At 43.4% G+C, this 25,447-nt stretch overlaps 2 protein-coding genes and 1 long non-coding RNA gene across 9 annotated transcripts in view; 1 reads left to right on the top strand and 2 right to left on the bottom strand.

Moving 5' to 3' along the window:
* LOC120398706 (syndecan binding protein) overlaps positions 1–3,426 on the bottom strand; it is a 33,194-nt gene extending 29,768 nt beyond the window's left edge. Inside the window, exon 1 of one of the 3 annotated variants that reach the window (XM_039526276.1) lies at positions 3,104–3,426. The gene's annotated coding sequence lies outside the window, so the exon portion shown is untranslated. The remainder of the gene's footprint in view (positions 1–3,103) is intronic. The other 2 variants (XM_039526275.1, XM_039526277.1) reach the window with 2 other exon arrangements.
* A 6,925-nt stretch (positions 3,427–10,351) lies between these two features.
* LOC120396470 (cytochrome P450 7A1) overlaps positions 10,352–25,447 on the top strand; it is a 28,462-nt gene continuing 13,366 nt past the window's right edge. The window contains exons 1-4 of one of the 5 annotated variants that reach the window (XM_039521387.1): positions 10,352–10,472; positions 16,084–16,253; positions 17,956–18,030; positions 19,468–19,536. Coding sequence is in view for 1 of the 5 variants with exons in the window: in XM_039521386.1 (XP_039377320.1) it covers positions 23,683–23,762 (80 nt within the window). In the remaining 4 variants the exon portion in view is untranslated. Of the gene's footprint in view, positions 10,473–15,975; positions 16,254–17,823; positions 18,031–19,467; positions 19,537–23,682; positions 23,763–25,447 lie in introns of those variants that run through there. The other 4 variants (XM_039521391.1, XM_039521390.1, XM_039521392.1 and 1 more) reach the window with 4 other exon arrangements.
* LOC120396471 lies at positions 15,717–19,053 on the bottom strand. The gene is made up of 3 exons (XR_005593164.1): positions 18,872–19,053; positions 16,507–16,593; positions 15,717–15,985 (listed from the first exon to the last, which is right to left on the bottom strand). It is a non-coding gene; the product is annotated as an uncharacterized LOC120396471 (long non-coding RNA).

Genomic DNA, 25,447 nt, shown 5'->3' with positions numbered 1-25,447 from the left:
AACAGGCCACATTCCCATCCCAGCCTTGGCCCCCTTACCCTGCCCTGTCCACTTTCTCATCCCATTCCCCCCACACACACCCCAGAGCCACATCCCCTGCCCCAGCCATAGTGGGGGAGAGCACAACACTGAAAAGTTTGAGGTCCAGTGCTCTAGTTGTTCCAATTGAAGAGGATGCAACTTCAGCATTAAGGCCTTAAATTCACTGAGCCAGTGTACATTTAACCAGTTTCGAACTGTCTTTAAAACCAGAGTTAACTTAACTGGTTCAGGTTTTCTTTTCCCCTCACAGCCAGAGTGGATGAGCTCAAACAAAATCCTGCAAAATCGTTACTCATGCAAGCAGTCCTTCAGACTTCGGCTTACACCAAGTAAGCCAATAAAGCGAGAAAGAATCTCAGCTTTCTTATAATTTTTCTTAGCAATGTTACCTGATCACAAACTGGTGGTCCCTGCAATCACAAAGAGATGGGAAAATGGCCTGAGCAGCATGAGGTTCACACTATGGAAGAGTTTGAGAATTTCTTATTTATAAATGTAAATTTGCAATGATGAGTCAAAACATAAAAACCTTAACTGCAACCACAACATCAGATATCCGTAATGACTGAATGTCTTGGTCCAAGCTTCTAAAGAAAATTCTACTAAGAAATGGCATCTTTAGTAATATTGGGTATTCTAATGGACTAAAAATTCCAGTTATTTAAAGAAAAAAGTCATGTATTCAGCTGAAATTTATCATTAAATGGTCAGATTTATACAAATATTAAAAGCCACCAAGATGAAAAATCTTGAAAGAACTCCCCACTGCAATTAGCTACTGCAGTACATTGTGTAACAGCAGACAACTTCCACCACAGACTTAGTAGCTTGTAGCTAGTTTGTTAGTTAACATATTATGACAAAAGTATGGACAGAAATCACTACTCTATTATTAGGGCTATTTAAAGTTATGAGAAACACTGAGCAGGAAAAGGATTTTGTCTCCCCACACAATCACTTAACTTGATTTTTGTACAGAGATGACTCAGTCCTTTTTGTTTATAAAGTCTTACATGCTGGTATGGGCTGCAAAACCCAACAAGGGGGGTGGGGGGGGAGAGAGAGAGAGAGAGAAGGATTAGAAAAAATGACTCAGACAGGGGAGGGGGGAGAATGTTAACTGAACTAGCAGACTTTAAAAAGCTTTTCATTACACCAAATTACTCCCTATTCCCCAAAATACTGACCTGTAGAGTACTATCAGGATGTGTCTTGTTGCTTCTCTAATATCTGTCCTAAAGATGCCACTGCCAGCAACAGACTGAGGGCAGCCAGCTGTACATCCCCTAGTTCACAGACTCCACCAACGTCATCTCTCTCCCTAGAGATCAGCCACTGGTTCAAATTCAACCCAGCAAGACCAAAGTTAAACTAGTTGGAAGAGAGAAACACTTCCAAGAACCAGCCAAGCAGCTGTTCTCATATTCCATCAAGGACATCTGTAACCTATTCACTAAAAAGATTTGAAGCCTCATGGTCTCATCTTAATTGCCACTTAGTCTGGAGTCCAGGGCAGCATCAGTGATGGAAAAAGTCTTCTTATACCTTCAATTTACTGCTAAATGATTCCTTTCTCAGGCAAGGAAGATATCTTGCAAAAGTGCACCACACATTCATCAGCTCCACTCTGGATTGCTACAACTAGTAGCATCTGCATTTGAAGCTGAAGTTTCAGCTTTTGCAGAATGCAGCAACCCAATTCTCCAGTGACACTGCAAGGCCTTAGTTATCATTATGAACATTCATGAGTCAGGATGCAGTTATATCAGCAATCATCTTCATCCACAACCCGCTAAGTAGGCAGTCCTTCTCTCAAACAATTTAGTTTACAAATCCAGGACAAAGTGAGAATCAGAGTGAAGTCATTCTCAGAAGAGGTGTTACAGAGTTTTCAGAAGAAAAAACAGTCTAATCCAGAATAGTACCATCTTCAGAATTATTTGGGGATCTTCAAGAAAACAAATAAACCTTCCAACCAACTATAGTCCAAGCCCATCCTCTATCAAGGCACAAGAAGATTAACAAACCTAGTCATGCAATCCTCATCACAAAGCTCCAGGAAGGTTACCTGAGAAGCATTTAGATTCTGTAGTGACATGCACAAAAGGGGAGGGGGGGAAGAAACAGGGCTGATAACTAACCAGAGACTAAAGATCTCTGCCTCTAAGAATATAGGCATAGATAAATATATACTATAGATCCTGGGTAAAAGAAACTTGTGGTCTCAATAGAAAATGAAAAGCAGATCAGTCAGCCAGTACACAAATGAAAAGCCAGTTTATATAGGGAATTCTATATAATCTTAGCCATGTTTTCAAGGGGATAGTTAAGGACTCCGTCTAAACTATTGACGTCCTAGCAATAAAATCTGTTACTAAATGGAGAAGTCAACGCGATTTCGTTTGTAAAAACTAAGACCATTAACCAAGTTATGGCACAGACGCCTGAATTAGCCACTGGATGGTTTGTGAAGTGCAGCCCTCCCTGTCCTGTGAGCACACCGGATCTATCCCACTGACCCTTTCAAGGGGAGGGAAAAGATTGCCAAAGATACAAAAGAAAAAACCACCTTCGCCAGTAAACCGAGCCGAGCAGACTCAGCACTAATTACTCTCGCTGGGAAATCACCAGAGAGCCCACGGGAGCAGGGGCTCAGCTCAGCCCAGACCCCTGGAGCCAGAGCTGCCTTATTTCAGCGGGGGCTGTGGGAGACTTGCGGGATTTCCCATTGAGGCGTCTCCACGGTGCCCAGGGCTGGTGTCTGCCTCCTTCAAGGAGGCAGGAGATCGAGTAAATAACACGCCTCGCTCCTCACGGGCCGCCCCCCAGCCGCCGCCGCCGCCCCCGGTGTGCGCGGGCGGGCGGAGGGACCCTCGGGGCTTTACTCCCCACCCCGCCCAGGAGAGGTGGGGAGCGCGGGTCCCAGCACCGAAGGTAACGGCCGGGCCGGGGCCGCTCCGTACCCCCCGCCCCCCCCGCCACGGCGGCTCTCAGGGTTGGGGAGCAGCGGGCGGGCGAGCGAGCCGGGGGAATGGGGAGGAGGAGGAGCCGGGCTGCTCACCCCGACACTCACCGGCCGAGGCGGCGGCGGCAGCTGCTGTTCCCAGGCCGCTATCGGCGGCGGCGGTTCCGGCTCCTGGCGACGCGACTCTGCTAAGGGAGCGGCGGCTGCGGAACAACGGCTTAGTGCGCTGCTGTGCGCATGCGCCGCCCTCGGGGCCCCGTGACACGGGGGGAGGAGGGGGCGGGGAGGCTCTTGCCGGCTGAGGCAAGTTTCCGATCTCCCCGCCCGTTCTGTCGTTCCGGGGCAGCCGCCCGCCCGCCTTGCGCGCCTGCGGAGGGCCTAGGCGGCAACCTGCGGGGGCGGGGACCGCCCGAACCCCATCGTCTGCAGCCCGGTCCGCGGGGCTGTGCCCGCCTAGCGCGGTGTTACACCCCCCCCTCTCCCCGCGCCCCAACCCGTGACCGGAGCTGTTGGCTCAGCAGCGTGATGCTGCCCCGCTTCCTTCGGCAACCGCGGCGCGTGACAAACCGCGCTGGGCTCCGGTGTAACCTCGGTGCCTCTTTTCTCACACACGCCGGGGCGAGGGGGCCGCCCCCAGCCCCATTCCAGCAGCGGTGCTGCCCCGGAGACCCTGGCCCGTAGGTGCCGGAACCAGCCTGTTGGGGGTGCGGCAGGCAGCGGCCCTGGGGCTGAAGTGGTTCCCATCATTTACAGGGTTTACAGCTTTGTTTACTGGCTTTCAGCACCCCCGGCTGTAAAAATTGTTTCGGCACCTATGCCCTGGAGGTGACTCAGTTGATAACGGAGTTAACTCGAGTTCATTTATACAGCAGAGTCCTAATTAAAGAAACGAAACTCCTCATCACAGCCTCTGTGTCGTGCTGGGAACAAGAGACCTGATTTTACAGTGTCGCAGCCCTGAATTACGCCCTTCTGCTTTCATAGCCTCGAGGTCTGATTTTGACATGGGGCTGACAAGAAAGCATGTGACAGTTGTGCATGATGTGAAGGGTGTTTTTTGTTTTTTTTAAATAGCTGGAGCTTGGGATAATCTCAGTTGAGGAGCCACAAGTGAAATCTGCAGCTTTTTCCAAAGTCTATGAAAGCTTCATAGCACCTGTGATAGCCATATTTATTTATATTGTGTGTGTTCACTCATTTCTCTAGATGGGGGTTTTTCAGTCTTTCATCATATATTTCCTTCTTTACTCATGTTTTTATCTTCTCAAGTCAGTGCCTGTGTAACCATATGATTCAGTGTTTCTGTTTCCATTTCATTTCATTTTTTTTATGTAGTCTGTTACGTACTGTTCTTGATTGTGTTTGTGGTTTCATTTCCTTATAAAAGGGACTTCAGTTGCTGTCTTGTAGACAGTTTCATTTGTAGCTAGATATGGCGCTGGCCTTCACCTCATCATTGAAAGAAAGTATTTGTGGATTTAATTTGTTTATTATTCTCAGAAACATTCATATTGTCACTTGAAGACTAATTTAGATTGCAAGGTCTTTAAGGGAGGGACCATCTTTTTGTTCTTGTGTTTGTACACTGTCTAACACAGTGGGGTCCTGGTCCATGACAGTAATACAAATAAGTAATAATAATAAGACAGATAATGACTCTTTTACTACCTTTCTAGCTTTGTGTGTGACCACAATTAGTTCTTTAAAAGACATGGAGTGAAAGGTCCAGAAACATTAAAGCAGGGATCGGCAACCTTTGGCACGCAGCTCGCCAGGGTAAGCACCCTGGCAGGCCAGGCCAGTTTGTTTACCTGCCGCGTCCACAGGTTCGGCTGATCGCAGCTCCCAGTGGCTGCGGTTTGCTGCTCCAGGCTGATGGGGGCAGCAGGAAGCGGCAGCCAGCACATCTCTCGCCCCGCACCACTTCCCGCAGCGTCCATTGGCCTGGGACTTATAATGAGCTCAGTGCTGGTGAACCCTTCCGCCCATACCAAGTTCATTGTAGGATTGGGGCTTTAGTATTGTCCACAAACTTAAAGGAAAGGCATTATATTGTAGTTTGAAATTTGTATTATTATTTATTGATTATTTTTGAGTACACAATTATGTGCTTCACAAAACCAGTTAAGACACATTTCTGAGCCTAGTCCCATTAAAGTGAATGGGAGTTTTGCCACTTACTTTCACAGAAGCAAGACTGGGTCCACAATTTCTGCCATTGGAAAAAAAAAAACCCTTATGTTTTAAGGCCCCAATCCTGTAATTGGATCTGAACAGGATGGGTCTCTCTGCAACCCCTCTCATTTCAGCAGGACTCTACATTAACATAAGGGTCCATCTCTGCCAGTTAAATGGCAGAACTGAGGCCTTAATTCAAGTATGACACAAGAACAGAGGGTAATAAACAAGAAAGAGGGAGACAAGGAGAGGTAAGATGTGAATTGCAATAACACCATTTGATTACTCAAGGCAAACACAGATCTTGTTTATGTAAAATGTGTTTTATGTTGTTAGTGTTTCAGAGAGGATCCACAAGGGGAAAAATTAGCCTGTGCCCTTTTTTTGTTGGATTTTCCTCCATTTTACAATACATACATTTTACATTAGAAATTCATGTTGTGTTTGCCTTGGAAGACTATGATGACTGGAGGAATAGTTAAATGACACTTCAAGAGCTGGGAGTGAAAGCTGAGCAATTGAGAGGAAGGAATTTTTAGTCAGACTGTTCAAAACTCTTTGCTTTTGTTACACCTATTTAACATCAGTATTAAGTAGTCTACTTACTACTTTAGATAAAATGTGTCTTTGTTAAAGATTCATGAACCCTCACTCTGCCCTTTCAATAAGGTGTGAGATTTCATAAGCATGCCCCAAGAGATCCAGAAGATTCTCCAGAAAAGTCAGGGAAGACAGAACTTGTCGTTCCCTACTACTTCAGAAGTAATAAATAAACTTTTGAAGGAAAAACCAAAACAGGCCTTATTTATACATCATAAAGAGAACAGAATCCCAATTTAAAAATAATCCTTTACAGGTTACCTTTAACTATTTTCTTGCATGTTACATGGATCAGTTTAATAACGTGATACCTGTAAATCCAGGTTGTTTTAATGAACAGAGTTTTCTGAATACATGTTCGATGCCTATAAAATCTAAAATACCTCTCTTTCCTATAAACCAGGATGTTGTAATTTTGAGGTATGATCTGTCAGGGCTAGAAATGGATACTGTATGGATAGATACGTAGACTGTCAGTCCTTCATCAGTTGAAACTGAGCCGATCACAACATGTCTTCCAATCTTCTCTTGCTCTGGCCTTCCTTCGCCATGCTTGTCCATATCACCTTGTTAAGAAATCATCCCACCTCTTTGGATGCTGACCACGTGGCCGTTTCTGTTCTCGCAGATACCACTTGGATAGAGCTGCGGTCCATTTGTTGTCACTGAGTCAGGCCACATGTCTAGCCCACTGCATTTTGCTGAGCCTGCTTTCAAAAACATCTTGCACTCCAGACTGCTGCCTAATTATTTCATTGGGGATGTGATTGTGGAGCAAAATGCCCAAAAATGTTCATTCCATCGCCCTCTGTGTCACAGACAGTTGATGTTCTTCAATCTTTGTCAGCGACCATGTTTCGCTGCCATATAACATTGCTGGAAGCACGGTCGAGTTGAAAAGATTGGCACGAGCTGTTTTACTGATCTTTCCTTGGAGGATGTCCTTGAGGTCATTGAATGCGCATCATCCAGCTTTTTTTCTGCACAACAGTTCGCCTTTCTGATTGTGACACATGTTGATTTCCTGATCCAATAAACGTATTTATCAACCTCTTGGATCTGCTCTCCTCCAAGAGTTATTTGGGTTCTTGGGAGAACATCTGATCTCATGTATTTCGTTTTTGACCAATTTATTTTTAATCCGAATTGACTACTTTTTGTGTTCAGTTCTTTAAGCACTATATCATCTGCGAACCTGAGTTGGTTTAGCCGCTCGCCGTTGATATTAATCCCAGCTTTCAAATCTGCTTATCTAAAAACCAATTCAAGACAGGCTGTGAATAATTTTGGTGAAACTGTATCTCCTTGTTTTACACCTTTCTCAATGGGGATTTGGAGGAGAGTATCTAACAGCGATATGTCCGTGCTGCAGCCAGAGTTCACTTCCTTTAGTAATGTGATATATTTCACGCTGATGCCCTGTTCTGAAAGAGCATCAAGAATGGCATTAGTCTCTGTGCTGTTGAACGCCTTCTCATAGTCCAAGAAGGCAATGCACAAAGGGAATTTATATTCCCTTGAATGCTCTAGTAGTGGGTTTAGAGTGAAGAGGTGGTCTATCGTGCTATAATTCCTTCGAAAGCTGGCCGGCTCTCTAGGTTGTTGTTCATCCAGGTTTCGTGATAGTCGATTTGTTATTATTTTAGTGAACAATTTATAAATATGCAAGAGCAGGCAGATCGGGCGATAGTTCTTTAGATTTTCTTGATCGCCTTTCTTATGCAACAAGATGGTATTGGACTCTTTCCAACTGGATGGTATCTTCTGGATTTCCAGGTAGCATCTGAACCTTTGGGTGAGAGCTTTCAAAAGTTCCTGACCTCCCATCTTAACTTCTGCTGTCAGACTGTCCTTACCTGGAGCCTTCCCCTCTTTCATTTGATGGGCTGCATGGTGGACTTCGCTAATGAGAACCGGGAGTATGTGTTCATCGGTTTGTTGAAGTGATGGCATTGGGACATCTATACGGGATGCAAACAGCTGGGTATAGAAATCCCTGCAGATTGCCTCCATCTCTGTTCAATCGGTTACTGATTCTCCGTCCCTATTCTTCAAAGCCGATAATGATGACCTGTACAACGCCAGTCCCCGTTTGCATTTTTTGAGACTTTTATGATCTTCAGTAGCCTGTAGGAGCTTTTTGGTTTGAAATTTCTCAAAGTCTTCCTTCAACTTCATTCGTATGAGCTTGCAGAGAAGGGAGTACTCTAGCCTGTTGCTACCATTTCTTTTCATTTTCCTCCTCTTCTCCAATAAAGTCTTTGTATTCTCAGAGATTCTTCCGCTAGCTCTTCTTGGTCTTTCACATTCAGCTGATTTCGTACACCATTTCAGTCTCTTACTGAAGTTCTCATAATTGTTGTCACAGTCGTCCAGGAGGCTCCAATCTTCCCTAGAAATGTTTTCCTTCAGGATTGCCTCGTCGAAAGCTACTGTTTGGTGCCTTCCCTTTCTCTATACACAGCGCCTTTTTCTCCAGCTTCACAGTGAACATGAGTCTGGCTCTCAGTAGGCGATGATCAGTACCAATATTGAATGATGGCACTACTGAAATATCCTGCAGGATGCGTCATCTATCGATCAGTAAGTAATCAACTTAAATTTTTGTCTTCGCATTTGGTGCGATCCAGGTCCATCTTCTGTTGGCCTTCTTTCAGAACCAGGTGTTACCAATGAACATTCTCCTCGGCTCTGCCAGTATAGCTAGTCGTTCTCCTCGTGTGTTTCATTCTCCGATACCATACCTTCCTATGAACTTTTTGCCCTCTTTCCCTCTTCCAACGTTGGCGTTAAAATCTCCCATCACAGTTGTATATGTGGAACTCTGAACAAGGGTTTCCTCCAGTTCCTGATCGAATCCTTCCACATCGTCATCTTCGCATTCACTTGTGGGAGCATAGATCTGGATGATTTTGAGGGTACTATTTCAGTTCAATTGGAGGTAAAGCACCCCAATACGTGATGACTTCAAATGGCATGAGACAGTTTTCGAAGACCATTCCTTATTTATGATGAATCTGACTCCTCCAATTGTCCTTGTGCCTTCTCCTTTTTCTAAAATGATCATGCTTCCATCCCTCCAGCTGACCTCCATCTCCTTCTTTCGTCATGTTTCGCAAACACCCAGCACATCGCAGGCTGTTTTTGCCTTTTCTTCCATGAGATGGTTTATCGATTCCTCCCTCGTCAGTGTTCTGCAGTTATAAGTGCACACAAAGAAATTTAATGTTAAACACCCCAAGGATAACTTGGAAGAGTCCTTGAAATGTGTCTTCTGGCCTTCCTGAGAGTGCTTTCCCTCCTTTAGCTCGCCATAAAAGATCTTTGGCAGTTTCTCATCTGATGTTCTGGTGACATGGCCCACCCATCTCATCTGTGACTTCATCAACCAAGTATGGATGCTTGGAATGCCTGCCCATATGAGAACTTCAGTATTTGGAACCTTGTCTTGCCATCATCAGTTTCCTCAGACAGCCCATGGGAAGTGAAAGTGATTCAGCTTCATAGCAAGGCATCTGTACGCCATCCAAGTTTTGCATACATACCTCAGAGTTGGCAACACAATGGTTTTGTAGACCTTCAGTTTTGTCTGATTGATGTCTCCTCGCTCCCACACATTTGCACGTATTCTGCCAAAGGCCATGCTTGCTTTGGAAAATCTGGTATTGGTTTCATCATCAGTGTGAACTGCATGCGACTGTGTACTGCTGAGGTAGGTGAACCCTCTTCAGTATGATTTTCTCTGCCATGCTTCCAGATGCCTTTCGTGACTAACGCCAGGATTGGCATCAGATACCAGACTGATGGCAAGCTCTTCAATTTGAAGAGACTATGGGAGAAGACAAAAGGTACAGGAAAAGACTGTTCATGATCTTCTGTTTGCTGATGACTGTTCCCTGAATGCCAAATTTGAGTCTGACATGTAGTGGAGTATGGATTATTTTTCTTCAGTTTATGACAATTTAGGTCTTACAGTCAACATCAAGAAGACAGAAGTGATGTACCAGCCTGCACCAGGAAAGCCTTATGTAGAGCCTACTAATCACAATGAATGGCCAAACCCTCCAGGCAGTGGACCACATAGGTAGTATGTATGTATATTCACAGTTACAGGGCTAGCTGAATCTCTGATCTGTTCAAGTGCACACTTAATGGTAGCAGGCCTTGTTCCCTTACCTGTCTTTAGGGTAGAATCACACAATTCTCCTTTCTTCAGACCAGGTCCTGGGCTGTAGTACCCTGTGGATCAACTGTGCCTTCCCAGCAGGTCTGAGTGGGTTTGGGTTCCTGTGGTTCTTCCCTTTAGGAATCTGTGACCCATGGTTTATAGTATCCCAGAACTGTCTTCTTAAAACAAAAGTATTGTTTATTTAACCATAGGAACAACTCAAGGGTTACTTGCATATCTATCATACCTAGTGTCCTAGGCATGCCTGTCTTACCTCGGACTCCTAATCTCAGGCGGGGGAGGGGAGGAGAGAGGGGAGCGGGTTGAGTGTCAGTTTCCAAAAACCCAGGTAAATCCTTAGGGGAGTGTGGGTATCTTTAATTCCTGCTATGGTTCTTTTTTCACAGTTTCCTAGACTTGGACTTACTGCCAAACATCAGTTTGGTGAGCTCTACAGGCTCAGAGGTAGAACATCCAAGCCGATGTCTCTTGTATCATTCCTGAAGTGTTTGCTGAGAGGTGTATATTGAGATCCACCTCCCCTTTCCTGGGTGCATTTCCTGACAATCCTGCTATTGAATTCACTCAGTATATACATACAGTAAACCGCACAGTTAGGGTGACCAGACATCCCGATATTTGGGTGGTTGTCCCGTGTCCCGACCGATCTTTGGTCGGGACGTAATTTGCCCCGATATTTCGCTCTGCCGGCAGCAGTGTGTTTTTGTTGTTTTGGGTTTTTTTTACTCTCCATGCGTCCCAATATTTTCTTCTTCTCATCTGATCACCCTACGCACAGTAACTAGGTCATACATAATATTTATAAATTCATACAGGAAACCCAAAATTCATCACAACCAACATAATTCATAGAGCTAGCTAGAGAACAAAAACCTATATTTGTGAACAAATTTTAAATTTTGTTTCAAATTTTCAAAATTTTGGGGAGAGGAGTTGAACATTTTCAAGATTTTTTTTTTAATGCCTTTTACTCTTTTAGCTTCTGCTAGTTTCTGCTGTGCTGAATTGGCCTTGAGCAATGACCTTTCCTGAATTGGAGAATAAGAAAAGAAGATAGAACGAAAAAGTGGGAGTGTCTTTAACAAGCCTCACATACTGTGAAAATATTTGTATAGGGATAAGTACCTTAGCAACCTGAGATAAAAAATATTAAGCAAGATAAATGTAGTAAATATTCTCACTGTATGTAAGACAGGAATGTCAACTAAATAGCTAAAAGTAGACTTTTAAATGTTATTTTTAAAAAATGCCACAAAATGCAGTTAAAATGCTTTTAGTATATGTAAACAGTTCAAAAGGGGAGGACTTGCAAGTGTTACTCCCGAGTAGTTATACTTTACCCTAGTGCACAAATCAGATAAATGTAGTATTTTTAAAGATGTATTTAACTGAGCTATTTTAGAACTAAAAATAGCGTATTTAAAACTCTAATATAAAATTGTTTCCTTTGGTTTTGAATAGCAAGATCAAGTAGAGCTGGTTGCTTTTCAGATTAACTCTTTATGGAGAGGAGTCCTTCATTTCTTAGCTATTGAAGTTAGGAGGAGTTTTGCTTGAGTAAGGGTTACAGAATTAGATCTATTGTTTGAGAGCAGATCAGAGCAAACACACGGTGAAGTCATCAGTTTTTTGCTCACTTAAATTGCAACCAATAGCTTGGAAATTTTTCTGTTGTTGAAATACTTTTTTAAACAAACCCAGTTATTGTGCTAACATCCGGAGAATAACAGACTCTACCCATGGGAAATAACTAGTAGTCAGCAGCTGAAAAATTCCTAATACAATAATCCATGGCGGATAAAGGGGGCATTTTCCTCTTGGAAGTGGAAATAGACTGTACTTTGCACATGAGAAAGCTCTCTGACCATCCAGCAGCAAAAACAGTTGTGAAGAATCATTTGGACTCTACAGAGAGCAAAGACATTTTGTGTGTGTTTGTATATGGCAAAGAGGGATCCAGCATGTATGTGGCAGATAATTATTTTTAAAAAACTACATTAAAAGAACATTATTAAGGTTGCAAAGTCAAGCACTCAAATGTTAGGAAATGCCAGAATGAAGGTTGCCTGTGCAATGTTAATTTGGCCCTCTTGTGCATATCCATGATGATACAGTCTTTATATCACATGATCATGTGCTATTTTTTCCACTTCTGGTTCATTCCAAGGAGGGAAGTGTTAACTGACTGAGCAGCTATTCAGTTTTCTCCTTGTTCAACAAGTAGCCCTATGACTTATTTACTGCACACTAATCAACCTGGCTTTGATGGCAGAATTATTAGTTTCCTCATGGGCTTTTCTGTTGTGCTTATCAGTGTGCTTCACAAACATTAATGAACTTATTTTCAGAGCAGTGATGAGGGAGTATTATTATTCCCATTTTACAAATGGGGACTGAGAGACAGAAAGATTAAAGTAAAAAAAAATGTGTATGAATTTTGGGTACCCAGTTTGAGAAGCCTATAGCCTGTTTTCCCCCCCTGAGAAATTAGCATTCTGCAGCACTTTATTGGTCAGTACACACCTGCCTACAGATTTTTACTGAGGTTCTGGCTGCATTTTTATCCCATGCCACCTGATTCATGCACATCCCATCCATGGGCCCACAAAGTCACCGAACAGCTTTTTCAACCTCCTCCTAGCACTGGCCAACATGGCCATTTATCACACCAGGTGGAGGAAGCTAGACAGGGGGGTTCTCTGTAACGGGCCTATTTCCATTCCCTTGTTCGATCATGTCTCTAGGCTGAGTTCCTCTGGGCAGTGTCCACTGATTCCTTGCACACCTTTGAGGAACAATGGGTGCTATCCAGGGTTCTCTGCTCAGTGTCCACATCTGGTTTCTTGATTTTCAACCTTGAACCTCACTCCCGTTTCTGTTTTCTCATTTGTTGTCCTCTGTAATTAACCAGAGCCTGGCCTTGGTGGTTCCTCTCCCTTAGTTTTGGGGGATGGCCTTTAGATTTGGGTGGGCTTAAATGCACCTATCCCTAGTACTTCAAATACTACATACTTTCCAACTCCAGAACCTCTTGCTGAAGTTCTGGCTGCACTTTTCCTCACACCACCTGATGAATGCACATCCCATGTGTGGTCCTATAAAATCACGGGACCTCCTTGCCAAACTCCTCTTGGCACTGGCCAAGACAGCTGGATGGGGGCGGAGCTCTGCAATCATGGGACCTATTTCTGATCCCTCGTATGATCATGCCCCCAGGAGAGTTCCTCCGAGCAGTGTCCACTGAATCCCTAACTGCCTTTGAAGAGCAGTGGGCTCTGTCTGAGATTCTTTGCTTGGTGTTCCCTTCTAGATTCCTGATTCGTTACCTCTGACATCCTTCCTGCTCCTGCTCTTTCATCTGTGGCCCTCCATAATCAATTGAAGCCTGGATTTAGTGGTGCATACCTCTTACTTGTGGACAAGGGCCTTTAATTTTGGGCAGGCCCAGACTTGGCTTTCCCCAGTACTTCAAATATAATACACCTTCCAACTTGTGTAACAAACAAGGCAGGAGCCCTACAGACAACAGCCTCTTTCATCACATGACTGATTTATTCCCTGTGAGAGGAGACAGGAAAGAAAAGTCAGGAAGTGGGTGGAGTGAAGCTCTGCAATTATACATAGAGGGGCTTATTGTGCTTTTTCTGTAACTAAATCACAGGTGGGGTTCCAGTGGAAGGGATAGTGACTGAATGAGCTAATATGTCTTTTCCATCTCCTACCTTGTATGAGTTCATGTTTTAATATGAAGAAGGCTGGAAGCTGAACTAGACAGATTAGCATTGAAATAAAGCTCACATTTTAATAGGGTAATTAATCATTAGAAGAACATACAAAGGGATGTGGTAGATTTTCTGTCTCTTGAAATCTCTAAATCAAGATTACATGTTGTTCTAAAAGATCAAACAGAAGTTAGGGGTTTGATGGAGTAACTACTGGGTAGGAAGTCAGATTAGATTATAATGTAGCCCTCAAAATCTATAAATAAAATGGAACAATTGAGTTCCAGCATTCTGCTGGTAGTAGAAGTGTAGCAAATGCTACATTCTATTCAGCTGAAACTGCAGTAGTGGTTTAGGTAGAATGTTATTAAGTGAGCTGGAATTCATCCAGGACACTGGGACTTTGCAACTCTTATGAAAAGTGCCATGGGATCTTTGGTCACTTCAAGTGGTCAGAACCTCCATTTTATAACTCAGTGCCTTCCTCCCGTCCCCCATCAGCAGCACAACGACCCTGCATACTTTCCCAAAGCACAGGGCCGCCCAGAGGAGGGGGCAAGAGGGGCAATTTGCCCCAGGCCCCGAGCCCCACAGGGGCCCCCACCAGAGTTTTTCGGGGCCCCTGGAGCGGGGTCCCTCACTTGCTCCGGGGGGCCAGGAAAACTCTTGCGGGGCTGGGTGCAGGAGCTTCTTTGCTCCCGGTCTTCGCCAGCGGGAGGGGTCCTTCCTCTCCGGGGCGTAAGGACCCCCCGCTGGCGAATTACCGCCGAAGACGGAGCGGGACCCGCCGCCGAAGTTCAGCTCGGTCTTCGGCGGTAATTCGACGGCGGGGGGCCCTTCCATTCTGGAACCCGCCGCCGAAGTGCCCCGAAGACCCGCGGCGGGGCCCCACCCGCCGCCGAATTACCGCCGAAGACCGGGCTGCACTTCGGCGGTGGGTCCCGCTTCGGCGGTGGCGGGGGGTCCCGCCGCGGGTCTTTGGGGCACTTCGGCGACGGGTCCCAGAACGGAAGGGCCCCCCGCCGCCGAAGACCCCGGGCCCCCGGAATCCTCTGGGCGGCCCTGCCAAAGCACTGTCTCAATACTAACTTAGAACAGAGGGAAGAACACTATATTAACAGTACTTTCTGCAGCTCGTGGGTTTTTCTTGGAAGTCTGCCATCTAATTACTGACCAAACTAAACCTGTTTAATTTATGAGGTCAGAAGCCTTAGATGGTATGGCTGCAGGAACACCCATGTGAACACCAATTTGTAAAGAAAATAATTTCACATATCTAAATTTTCCATCTGTTTCTATTCTTCTGTCTTCTACCCCTCTTTTCATGTCTCCTCACTTTGTGTAGGAACATGTTAGGAATAAAATATACCTCTCTTCCAGCATCTACTAGTTTTTATTTCTCTCTTCTCTTCCCTCTTCTTTCAGTATATTTTCCCCCTCTCTCCTCCTTTTCCTTTGGTTGAAGTCTTTCTCCCTTCAGTGCATGCCCAGATAGAAGCATGCTAAGTGCTAGTTCTACAGTCTTTACCAACTTAAAAGAAAAAAAATAGACAAAAAATTCTAGTGATTTTGGTACCAACATCCTGATGTTTACAGGGACAAAATAATTTGTTTACACACAACTGTACAACAGCAAAATGCAGTGTACTTAGTTTGAACAAAGGACAATTTAGCTGTGCATTTTTCGTTGCTTTTTAAATTTGTGGAGAAACTGAAGGAAAGGCTGCTTCTGAATTCCTGCTCCATCTGCTGGAGTAATACAACAGGGCTTGTCACATGCTTGGAGCAGATTAGAATCTTTTTCTGTTGGTTTTTTATGTAACTCTTCTTCACTGTACAGTAATTTTTTCATACTAATAGCTACCATTTTGTGATTTTTTTAATTTTGACTTCTTTAAAACTACTTTTTTCTCTGTTCAACTGAGTGCTTTTAGTTATTCACTTGAAACTAATGAAAGTTATTTTTTAAATATGCTGTTTTAATTGGGGCCTCATCTTTAAACAAATGATATTGCACAAGTTTTAAGAGTACACCTTTAATGTAATAACTATTAGCCATAACCCTTCTCTTCGTGCTACATTTTGTGTCCACTTCTCCAATTCTGTGTCATTTGCTGCTACTTCTCATTTGTGTTTTCTCTTTCACCCACTTGTACTTTGCTTCTGCTTCACTGGCTGTTCCCTCTTTTCAATTTGTTCTGAAGTGAAACTTAATAGAATCCTGATCCTTTGCATCACTGTTAGCCAATATAAAAGATCAGGAATTGAGTAGACTCCCTTTGCTACCAGCTGCCAATGGAAAAAAAATAAAGCACAATAAAATCATTTAAAAACAGAAGTTGTAAAATCACAATGCTAAATGTTATTAAAATCTGCTTATTTGACAGAGGGGAAACGATCTGTCCAGAAGTCGTATTTCATATTGCTTGGAATTATGGAGAACAAATGATCCCAGTCCAGGGCATCTGCACCTATATTCCCCCTCCATGGTCACTTGAGGACATTGACTCTAGGCTCCAGGCTCCTCAGCGATTACCTGTCTTGGGTAGAGACCTGGGTTGGTCTATTGCGCTCTCTCTCTCTCCCAGGTTTTTGAGGCTGCACAGTTCCCTGCTTACACTGTGATATCCTCAGCAAGCCAGGCTGTCTAAACAGGCCAGCGTCTGTGTTTTCTCTCTCTTCTGTAACTGCCAGCAGTCATAAATGACTACCCAGCCTTTTTGTAACCAAGCACATTTATTCTTAAAGTAAAAACATTACAGAAAAAAACATTAACAAAAATAAAAGAACCTACACATTAAGAAACTTACCAGAGGTCATATGTCAGTCTTATTGGGCCTTAATAGGTCAAGTCTTTGAAAAGGAGTCCTATCCGAAGTGGAAACATGGAAAAATTTCTAAGGAGGAGTATAGAAGAATTGCATAAACACGTAAGGACAAAATCAGAAAGCCTAGTGTACAGAATGACTTACACCTAGCAAGGGAGATAAAAGGAAACAAGAAGCAGTTCTTTAAATACATTAGGAGCAACAGGAAGATGAAGGAAAGTGTAGATCCTCTACTTGGTAGGGAAGAAGAGCTAATAACAGATGATATCAAGAAGACTGGGCAGTTCAATGTCTATTTTGATTCAATTTTCACTAAAATGTTAATAGTGACCAGATACTCAACATAATTAATATTAACAAGGGGGAAGGAACAGAAGCCAAAATAGGGAAAGAATAGGTAAACAGTATTTAGATAAGATAGATGTATTCAAGTCAGCAGGGCCTAATGAAATTCATCCTAGGGTACTTAAAGAACTAGCTGTAGCAATCTTGAAACCATTAGCAATTATCTTTGAGAACTCCCAGAGGATGGGTGAGGTACAGAAGACTGGAGAAGGGTAAACATGTTCCCCTTTTAAAGATAAGTACTAAATTGGACCTGGGAAATTATAGACCAATCAGCCTAACTTCAATATCTGGAAAGAGATTGGAACAAATTATTAAACAATCAATTTGAAAGCATACAGAGGGTAATAGGGTCATAAGGAATAGCCAGTATGAATAAAACGTGTCAGCAGTAAATATTATAAGCATAACCTCCACTCCATTATCCAAATAATTAATGAAAATATTGAACAGGAGTGACCCTTGCAGGATCCCACTAGATATGTCCTCTCAGTTTGACAGAGAACCATTGATAACTGCTCTTTGAATATGGGTTTTCAAGAAGTTGTGCACCTACTTTATAGTATTTTCATCTAGACTGCATTTCCCTAGTTTGCTAAGAGAATATCATGTGAGACTACTGTGTCTAAAGCCTTACTAAAATCAAGACATATCACATCTATTGCTTTCCCCCATCCACTAAGCTAGTAACCCAGTCAAAGAAGAACATTAGGTTGGTTTGGCATGATTTGTTCTTGACAAATACATGTTGACTATTACTTATCCTATTATCTTCTAGGTGCTTACAGTCTGATTGTTTAATAATCTGTTCCAGTATCTTTCCAGGTATTGAGTTTAGGTTGATTGGTCTAGAATTCCTGGGGAATTCTGGATAGAACATAGACATCAACCTGTTCATTCTCAAGAAACAGTGGTCTATACAATGTTAAATTAAATTTGAAATGTTCAGTGACTACTATGTTTGGAACAGGAGAGCAAGAAAACCACTTCTCAAGATTGGACAGCTTGGGAAACATTGATTGTCACAGTGCAAATATAATTCATTGTAGCAAAGTACTAAAATATTAACTTCTAAGATTCTTCTAGGTATAACTGGCCGAAATAAAGCAGGTGACCTGGGCTCAGAGGATGTGAGAGCTGCACCTTTGCCACATTGCCATGGTAAGAATCAGACAGGATTTGACAGAGAGCATGAGAATAACACAGAAATCTAGAACTAAGAGCATATTTTCTGATTTCTTTTGTGTAACTTTAAGAATTTGGGCTTGCCTATGAAAAACTAGAGAGTCTTGGGCTAGGTATGCTTCTTTCTACTATGTATCTTTCATTTCATTTTTTTTAGCCTTTTTTGTTCCCCCCCCCCCCCCCCCGAAATTTAATTTTCTTTAAGAGAACTGAATCCTAGAATGAGCTTTTTACTACAGTCCATCATAGGAAAGGTAAACAACTTCTGAGGAGAGGTGAAAAAAAGAGCCTAGTCTGATTGGGTTATCAGTCAAGTACACAGACTAGAGTACACAGCTGACACACAATGCCCAGAAAAAGCCTGAAACCTCAGACTAGAGAAGAGTGGAGGGAAAAGATTGACATCGATTTTGTCAGGCTATGTCTACACTGACAAGCGCCAGTGTGAAGTGCGTTATCGGCAGGAGCGCTCTCCTGCCAACAACGCCAGCATCACTCATTTGGGGGTGGAAGGTTTTTGTCGGCAGGAGAGCCGACGAACAGCGACTACACTGCACGCCTTTTAAGGGCAGGGCTGTAGCGACACAGCCCTGTGTGTAGTGTAGACATAGCCTGAGACTTATACCAACTGTTACCATAAGGCCTGGTGACTTTTGTCACAGATACCAGGCTACCTGCACCTCTGACCCTCTCTGGTCTCTTTGAGTTCCCCCCTCTCAGGCCTCAAGCCATCACCTCTTTTGGGGCAGAATCACTCATTCTCTCATTCTCAGACCAGGCCCAGGGCTGCAGTCCCCTCTGTACCAACTATGATTACCTCAGGAAGCCTGACTTGTTAGGTTCAACAGCTCTCTACCCTCCTGGAGCTAGGACCACTGATAGCCAGTGAGCAGATAGCCTTCTTAAAGCAAAGGGTTGTTTATTTAGAACCAAAGCATTTCAGAGCAAAAGACTGCACAATGAAGAACAGTCTATACCCATGCCTATCTTGCCTAAGGATTACCATTGCCTGGAAGCTTGGGAACCCCCGACTGCTTCAGACATTCCTGCAGTCTCTGTGACTATCTGTCCCCTAGGCGACCAGCTCATTAACAACTCCTCACCCCCCTCCTCCGCAGCCGTCTCTCCAGGGAATCTTTTTAACTGCTCAATGTGCCAGTAACTGAGCTGCAGCCTGGAAGTAGCATTTGCACTGCTAAAGGGTCAGCTGTTCTGTAATCACTCCCAAGTGTTTGTTAGGAAGCTGTTTATCTAAAACCATTGTGTTGTCTTCTTCCTTGTCTATCCAACAGTTCCCTATTAAACTAAAACACCACATTCATACACGAAAGCCCAGTAACCCAATATAGCTATATAATGATTAACCAGGTCCCATACTGTATTCATAAGATTATTACCCATTATTATTTCTAGATCATTACATAGCTGCTGCACATCCACTACAATTCCATCAGTGAAACTGAAATGTTGCTGTATAAAATGGTAAATGTTCTACTTCTTATATGGAAACGTTCATAAGCAAACCAGTAAGTGGATGCTAGAGACGCTGAAATACTTCTCTGGTGGATTGTATTTACTGAGGGACTATCTATCCTATATTCACAATTATGAAGGGGCAATCTGCACTCATTGCTATATTTGTTTTCCACAAGCTACTATTAGTATAACCTTTTATGAGTGATGTACCAGAATATTTGGATGCTAATATCTAAACTGTATTGTTAAATGTATTAACCTTAATTTGGGATAGTGCAGATTATGTACTATATGTATTTTATTACTTTTAAACCAAACTTTTTACTTTTGGGTAATTTAAGCATTATACCCAGAGGTATAGCCACACTTTCCTTAACCTATTAGATAATTTTAGCATTTGCTTTAATAAAATTTTTAAATCTGCCTGTTAGGTCATCTAGTACTTTACCAGGGCAATGCAGGATTGTTCTCTACGGCATATTTGCTACTACTTTACTCAGTCTCCTTTCAGATGCTTCAAAAATGGGTCTTCACTTCCTTTGAGACTGTTCCACAGTCTAAGGAAGAAGGAGAAGACTGAAAAAGAATAGTAAGCTATGTTTTGGTCGATTTACCTCTGATATCACAACCCCAACACATAATCCAAAGGTAACAATAATCTGTTATGGGGCACCAACAGAGCCAGAAGGAGGCAGAGAAAATAATGGGGAAGTGGAGGATGCAACAAACTACTTTTCATGTCACAATCCCATTGCCTAACAATAAGTTTTCCCTTTGAAATGGGGAAAATCAGCAGAAGTTGAAGTGCAACAGGGAAGAAGCAGACTAGGGCCTGGGCTACACAGGCGCTTTACAGCGCTGCAACTTTCTCACTCAACCATACACCCCTGAGCGCAGCAAGTTACAGCGCTAAAAAGTGCCAGTGTAAACACTGCCTCAGCGCTGGGAGCCCAGCGCTGTAAGCTAATTCCTGCGGGGAGGTGGAGTACCTGCAGCACTGGGAGAGCTGTCTCCCAGCGCTGGCACCACGACCACACTCACACTTCAAAGCGCTGCCGCAGGAGCGCTCCCGCGGCAGCGCTATACAGCTGCAAGTGTAGCCATACCCTAGTGCTGATCATTCCCGCCCAGGATGGGCTATTAGTACAGACTGAACTGCTTGCTCATTACTAGAGAGGAAGGAGGAAATCCTGGCCCTATGGAAGTCAGCAGCAACTCTTGTATTGACTCCAGTGAGGCAGGATTTTATCTGAACCCTCAAAGACAGAGGTGAGCTAAACTGGCACAGTAGTGTGGGGAAGGCTCCCTTTCCACTACTTGCCTAAACTACCTTTAGTCTGACTAAAATAAATACTTCCTTCTCAAGTGCTATTAGTACAATAAACTTTCAAAAGCCCTATATTTATTTTACAAAGAAGAAGAATACTTTTAAAGGAAGATACAATTATCCTTCCAAAAGGCACTTACAGTAATGGAAATAAAACCCACAAATATCAAGAGGTAAATTCTATTATTGCTAGTCTATTAGCAAAAACAACGAGGAGAGCTTGTGGCACCTTAGAGACTAACAAATTTATTTGGGCATGAGCTTTCGTTCTAGCCCACGAAAGCTTATGCCCAAATAAGTTTGTTAGTCTGTAAGATGCCACAAGGACTCCTCGTTGTTTCTATTATTGCTGTAGAAGACATTATTCAAGTGCCACTTCATGGAATGCCACTAGGTGGAGATGTTATGTAATCAGTCACTTTACAGGCGAGTAAGAGGATGCTGAGCTAGAAGCAGATACCTTGCGACTGTTCTAAACTTTTGTTTCCCACTTTCATTCTTTATTATTCAAGTTTCCAACATAGGTTTTACATATTTCACTGATGTAATTGTATCTTCTGATTGCAATGCCATAACAATACAATCTGTTGCTGACCTGTGAGCTACAGCTTTCTTTTTGTATTGCTTTCTCTGGTTCTTTTGATAGCTGATATTAACAGAGATCTCACAAAATATATAGGGAAAAGCAGCAAAAGGCAAAGTGTCTCTTCACCAGAGACATTTGTTATCAACCATCACTGCACAAACAGAAATTATAATAAGCAGCATCTAAGTACACTGCTTATTGCCACTTATTATAACAATTATCATCATTATTGTAATGACACGGTCATATAATCGAGTAGCCCTTTTTCAGTAGAATTCCCTTTAAGATTAGACTGAATTTCCATTTCTTGAGAATAAGCCCCTAAAACCTACCACTGAGTCACTAAAGAATGCAAAGAGTAGGTGACTACTCTGAATCCTTACCCCTCTCTAAGCAGAGGGAGTACCCTGATATCACAACACACACACACACACACGATTAGTGCTCAGACTGACCCTTCTCCCTCCCTGGGTTCTTCTTTTATTGGGAGTCAAAATAATAACAACAGAATAAGCTAGGCTGTTCTTAGGAATTCCCTCCAGAACCTCTCTGTCCCAGACCCTAGTCACCTCTGCCCAGAAAGCCACTCCCACCTATTTTTATCCAAGATGGTGCTAGTCAGCCAGCAAGAATCAGTCAGCAGCCCCAAGTTCTAACAGTGTGTGTGTGAGGGGTAGGTGGGTACAGAGTGGTAAAGATGAGAGAGGAACAGTTTCTGAGTCAGGTGGGATGGAAGGATGTTTCTGAGCTCCAGAAGTTCTGAGTCTATAGTGAAGTAGGTAGCATAGGAAAAGGTTCTGAGCCTGGACGTTTAGGTGAACAGGACCTTGGATTTTGAGACAGAGGGAAGAGTGAGGTCAAAGGGGGAGGGGCTTCAGAGCTATCTGTGAGATGAGTAGGAAAGGATGAGTTCTAGGTTTTGAGCTAAGAGGAAAGAAGATCTGGAAAATGGTGGGGTCAGGCTGAAGGAGATTTCTGAGCAGGAATGGGTTAGGTTAGATGGAGAATCTGATGGGGTCAAAGTTTCTGAAAGGGGAGGGAAATGGCAGAATTGAGTGTAGGTGAGTGGAGAGAATGGACCAGAGTGCCCAGATCCAGCCAAGATCCGACTAAATTGGTGGTGTGCAGATCAGGAGGTCAGAGCTAGACTGGAGGAGGGTGAGGGAGGCTGAGACTAATCAGAAACAGCAAAACGAGCTATTGCTGTTTTCTCCTACCCCAGCCCTCTGCTGTAACCAGGGGCGGCTCTAGACACCAGCACGCCAAGCAGGCGCTTGGGGCGGCCGTTTCCCGGGGGGGCGGCATTTGGCTCCGGTGGAGCTCCCGCCGCCATGCCTGCGGCAGGTCCACCGGAGCCCGGGACGAGCGGACCTGCCGCAGGCATGACTGCGGCGGGTCCCGTCTTCCCGCGGCTCCGGTTGAGCTCCCGCAGACATGACTGCGGCAGGTCCGCTCGTCCCAGGTCCGGTGGACCTGCCGCAGGCATGCCGGCAGGAGCTCAACCGGAGCCGCGGGAAGAGGGGACCCGCCGCGGGACCGGGGAAGGGCGGCGCAGCGCTCCGCGCTGCTTGGGGCAGCCCGATTTCTAGAGCCGCCCCTGGCTGTAACTGTGTCCATGCTTTTCATTTTGACAGTGATAGATGATTGGAGAAGGAAAACAGTCTTTTTCTTCCCATTTTCCTATTAATCTCTCATTCCCAGCCAAAATCTGTCCCTGACTCCCTTGAAAATTTAGTCAATCTGCAGGGAGAGCATTAGGTGAGTAGAGTACCCTGCCAGAAGAGTCAGGGAACTATGGTAAGTACTTGGGGCACCAGCTACCACTGTCTGTATGTTTGCTAGTCCTCTCATGTATTGCTAAACTTGAACTATAAACTGTACTTGATAAATCTACATGACAGATCAAAACACACCTGAGAGACCTTCAAATTATCAACTATTACAGCTCTTTGATTACTTTGGAACCTCTACTGATACCAGCTCAAGGCCATCTCTGCAACTGTACAGATTAATCCTCTCAAGTTTTTTTATGGAGATATCAGTCAGAATGAAGACATAATAGCTTCTGTCCAGAAATGGTTAATTAATAGCTTGCCTAGGTTATTTAAGTTCAATTAAGTAAATTGGTGCCCCTGATCTATATAAAAAGTGGCTATTTGATTTGTCATTTGCATCACTCGGTCTTTAAAGTGTACCAAGCTACTCTTTTTGACTTGAAATTTCACTGTAATTGTCTGAAATGTTAGCAGCATCTTTGATCTGGGGAATAGTGGTGATACTATGCTGTTGTTTTTGGTTTATTCTGGGAATAAGGAGGAGGTAAGGTTTCTTTTTAAACATATCCCAATGCTAATTTCTGTAAAAAGATAGTGTGTGTATATAGCTGAGACAAAACTAGTCTGAACATTGGCAGATTGATAAGTAAAGGATAACAGTGGTGATGGTGTTTGTTCTTTGAAATCTTTATATTATAATGGCATTTTTTGTGTACATAAGTTAAAAAAAAAATCCAAGCAGGCTATGCAAATCCATATTTATGACTAACAGAAAACAGAGATACAAAGAAAGGAGGAATCCATTTGTAAATGAGGTTATAAATAATCATAATTTGGGTCTGATTTTCAGAAGTGCTTAGTATGTGCAGCTTCTGTTGAAATCAATAGGATCTGCAGGTGATCACTATATCTGAGAAATCAGATCCTACATGTTTATGCTTCTGATATACAGATGACTGTTTTATCCCTTATACCTTTTTCATTTTATTTTCTGTATCAATGTAGTTTAATCTGGACTGTAGCAATATTGAACTCCTACTTTTTATGCTGGTTACCATTTGGCTTGTTTACTGTATTGAGTAAATACTCTCAAGCCTTTATCCTACTGGCATGTGCTCTGTACAGAAAAAAAGGAATTCATGAATATATTTACTATAAAAAAGTGGCTCTTTGACTTGTCTTTTGCATCACTCTCTGTTTTTAAAGTGTACCAAACTGTTAGCTACTCCTTTCTAGTTGAAACTCCTGAAATTTCACTCAGATTGCCTGAAATGTTAGCAGCATCTTTGATCTGGGGAATAGTGGTCTTCTGTAAGTTGTAGTACTCTTGGTTGTTGGGTTTAGTGTACAGATGCTGGGTGGTGTTGTGGCCTATGCTATACAGGTTAGATTAAGAGGTGATTGTAGCAGGATGGTCTGCCCCTTTGAGGGCCTGCAGAGGTAGGAAGCAGTAGGCTGTGGCGTAAAGAGAAGCCCAGCAGGCAGCTTTTGGGAACCAGCTGATCGAACAGGGAATCAGATCCAGTCATTAGCTGCTGCTTAACTAGATCAGCTAGTTCCCAACACGGGCTTGCTGGGCTTCTCCTTAAGCCACACCTGGCTGCTCCCTAGCTCTGCAGGTGCTTAAAGGCGCAAACTGCCCTGCTACAACAGTCTGGTGGTCTCTTCTGACTTTAAACTCTATGACTCTGACACATATTATTTAAAAGTTATTAGTGACTTACTGTGGGTATCCATATACAGGAATATAGTTGTTTGGATCCCAGTTCAACAAAGCACCTGATCACATGCTTAATTTTAAGCATGTGCTTAAGTGCTTTGTTGAAATGGAGCCTGTGGGGAAAACTCCCATTGATTTCAATGGTGCAGGATCAGATCCAAGTGGGATGTGCAAACAACAATACTGTAATACTCTTTCTTTGGAGGGTTCAAAGGGCTCAGCATTCAGTGTGCTAGAGAGAATTGTGCAAGCCAAAGACAGACCAAATAAGTAAAATAATCCCATCTTTGTGTCTCTGGAGGTCCAAATGATGCTTGTTCATCCATCTTCAATTCCTCCTTTCTTTCTGTCCATTAGAACTGTTAGTAATAAGCTTTGTTTTTTATACAGTCTTAATTGAGTGTGCATTTGAGGTAATGCTATCTATTTTAGAATTTGCAGAGCAATTAAGGGCCCAATCCTGATCAACTAAAGGGCTGATTCTTGCAAAGTGCCATGCATCCTCAACT

This window comes from Mauremys reevesii, linkage group 2 (assembly GCF_016161935.1).
Source record: "Mauremys reevesii isolate NIE-2019 linkage group 2, ASM1616193v1, whole genome shotgun sequence".
NCBI lineage: Eukaryota > Metazoa > Chordata > Testudines > Geoemydidae > Mauremys > Mauremys reevesii.
This window is presented reverse-complemented; position numbering and strand designations above follow the sequence as displayed.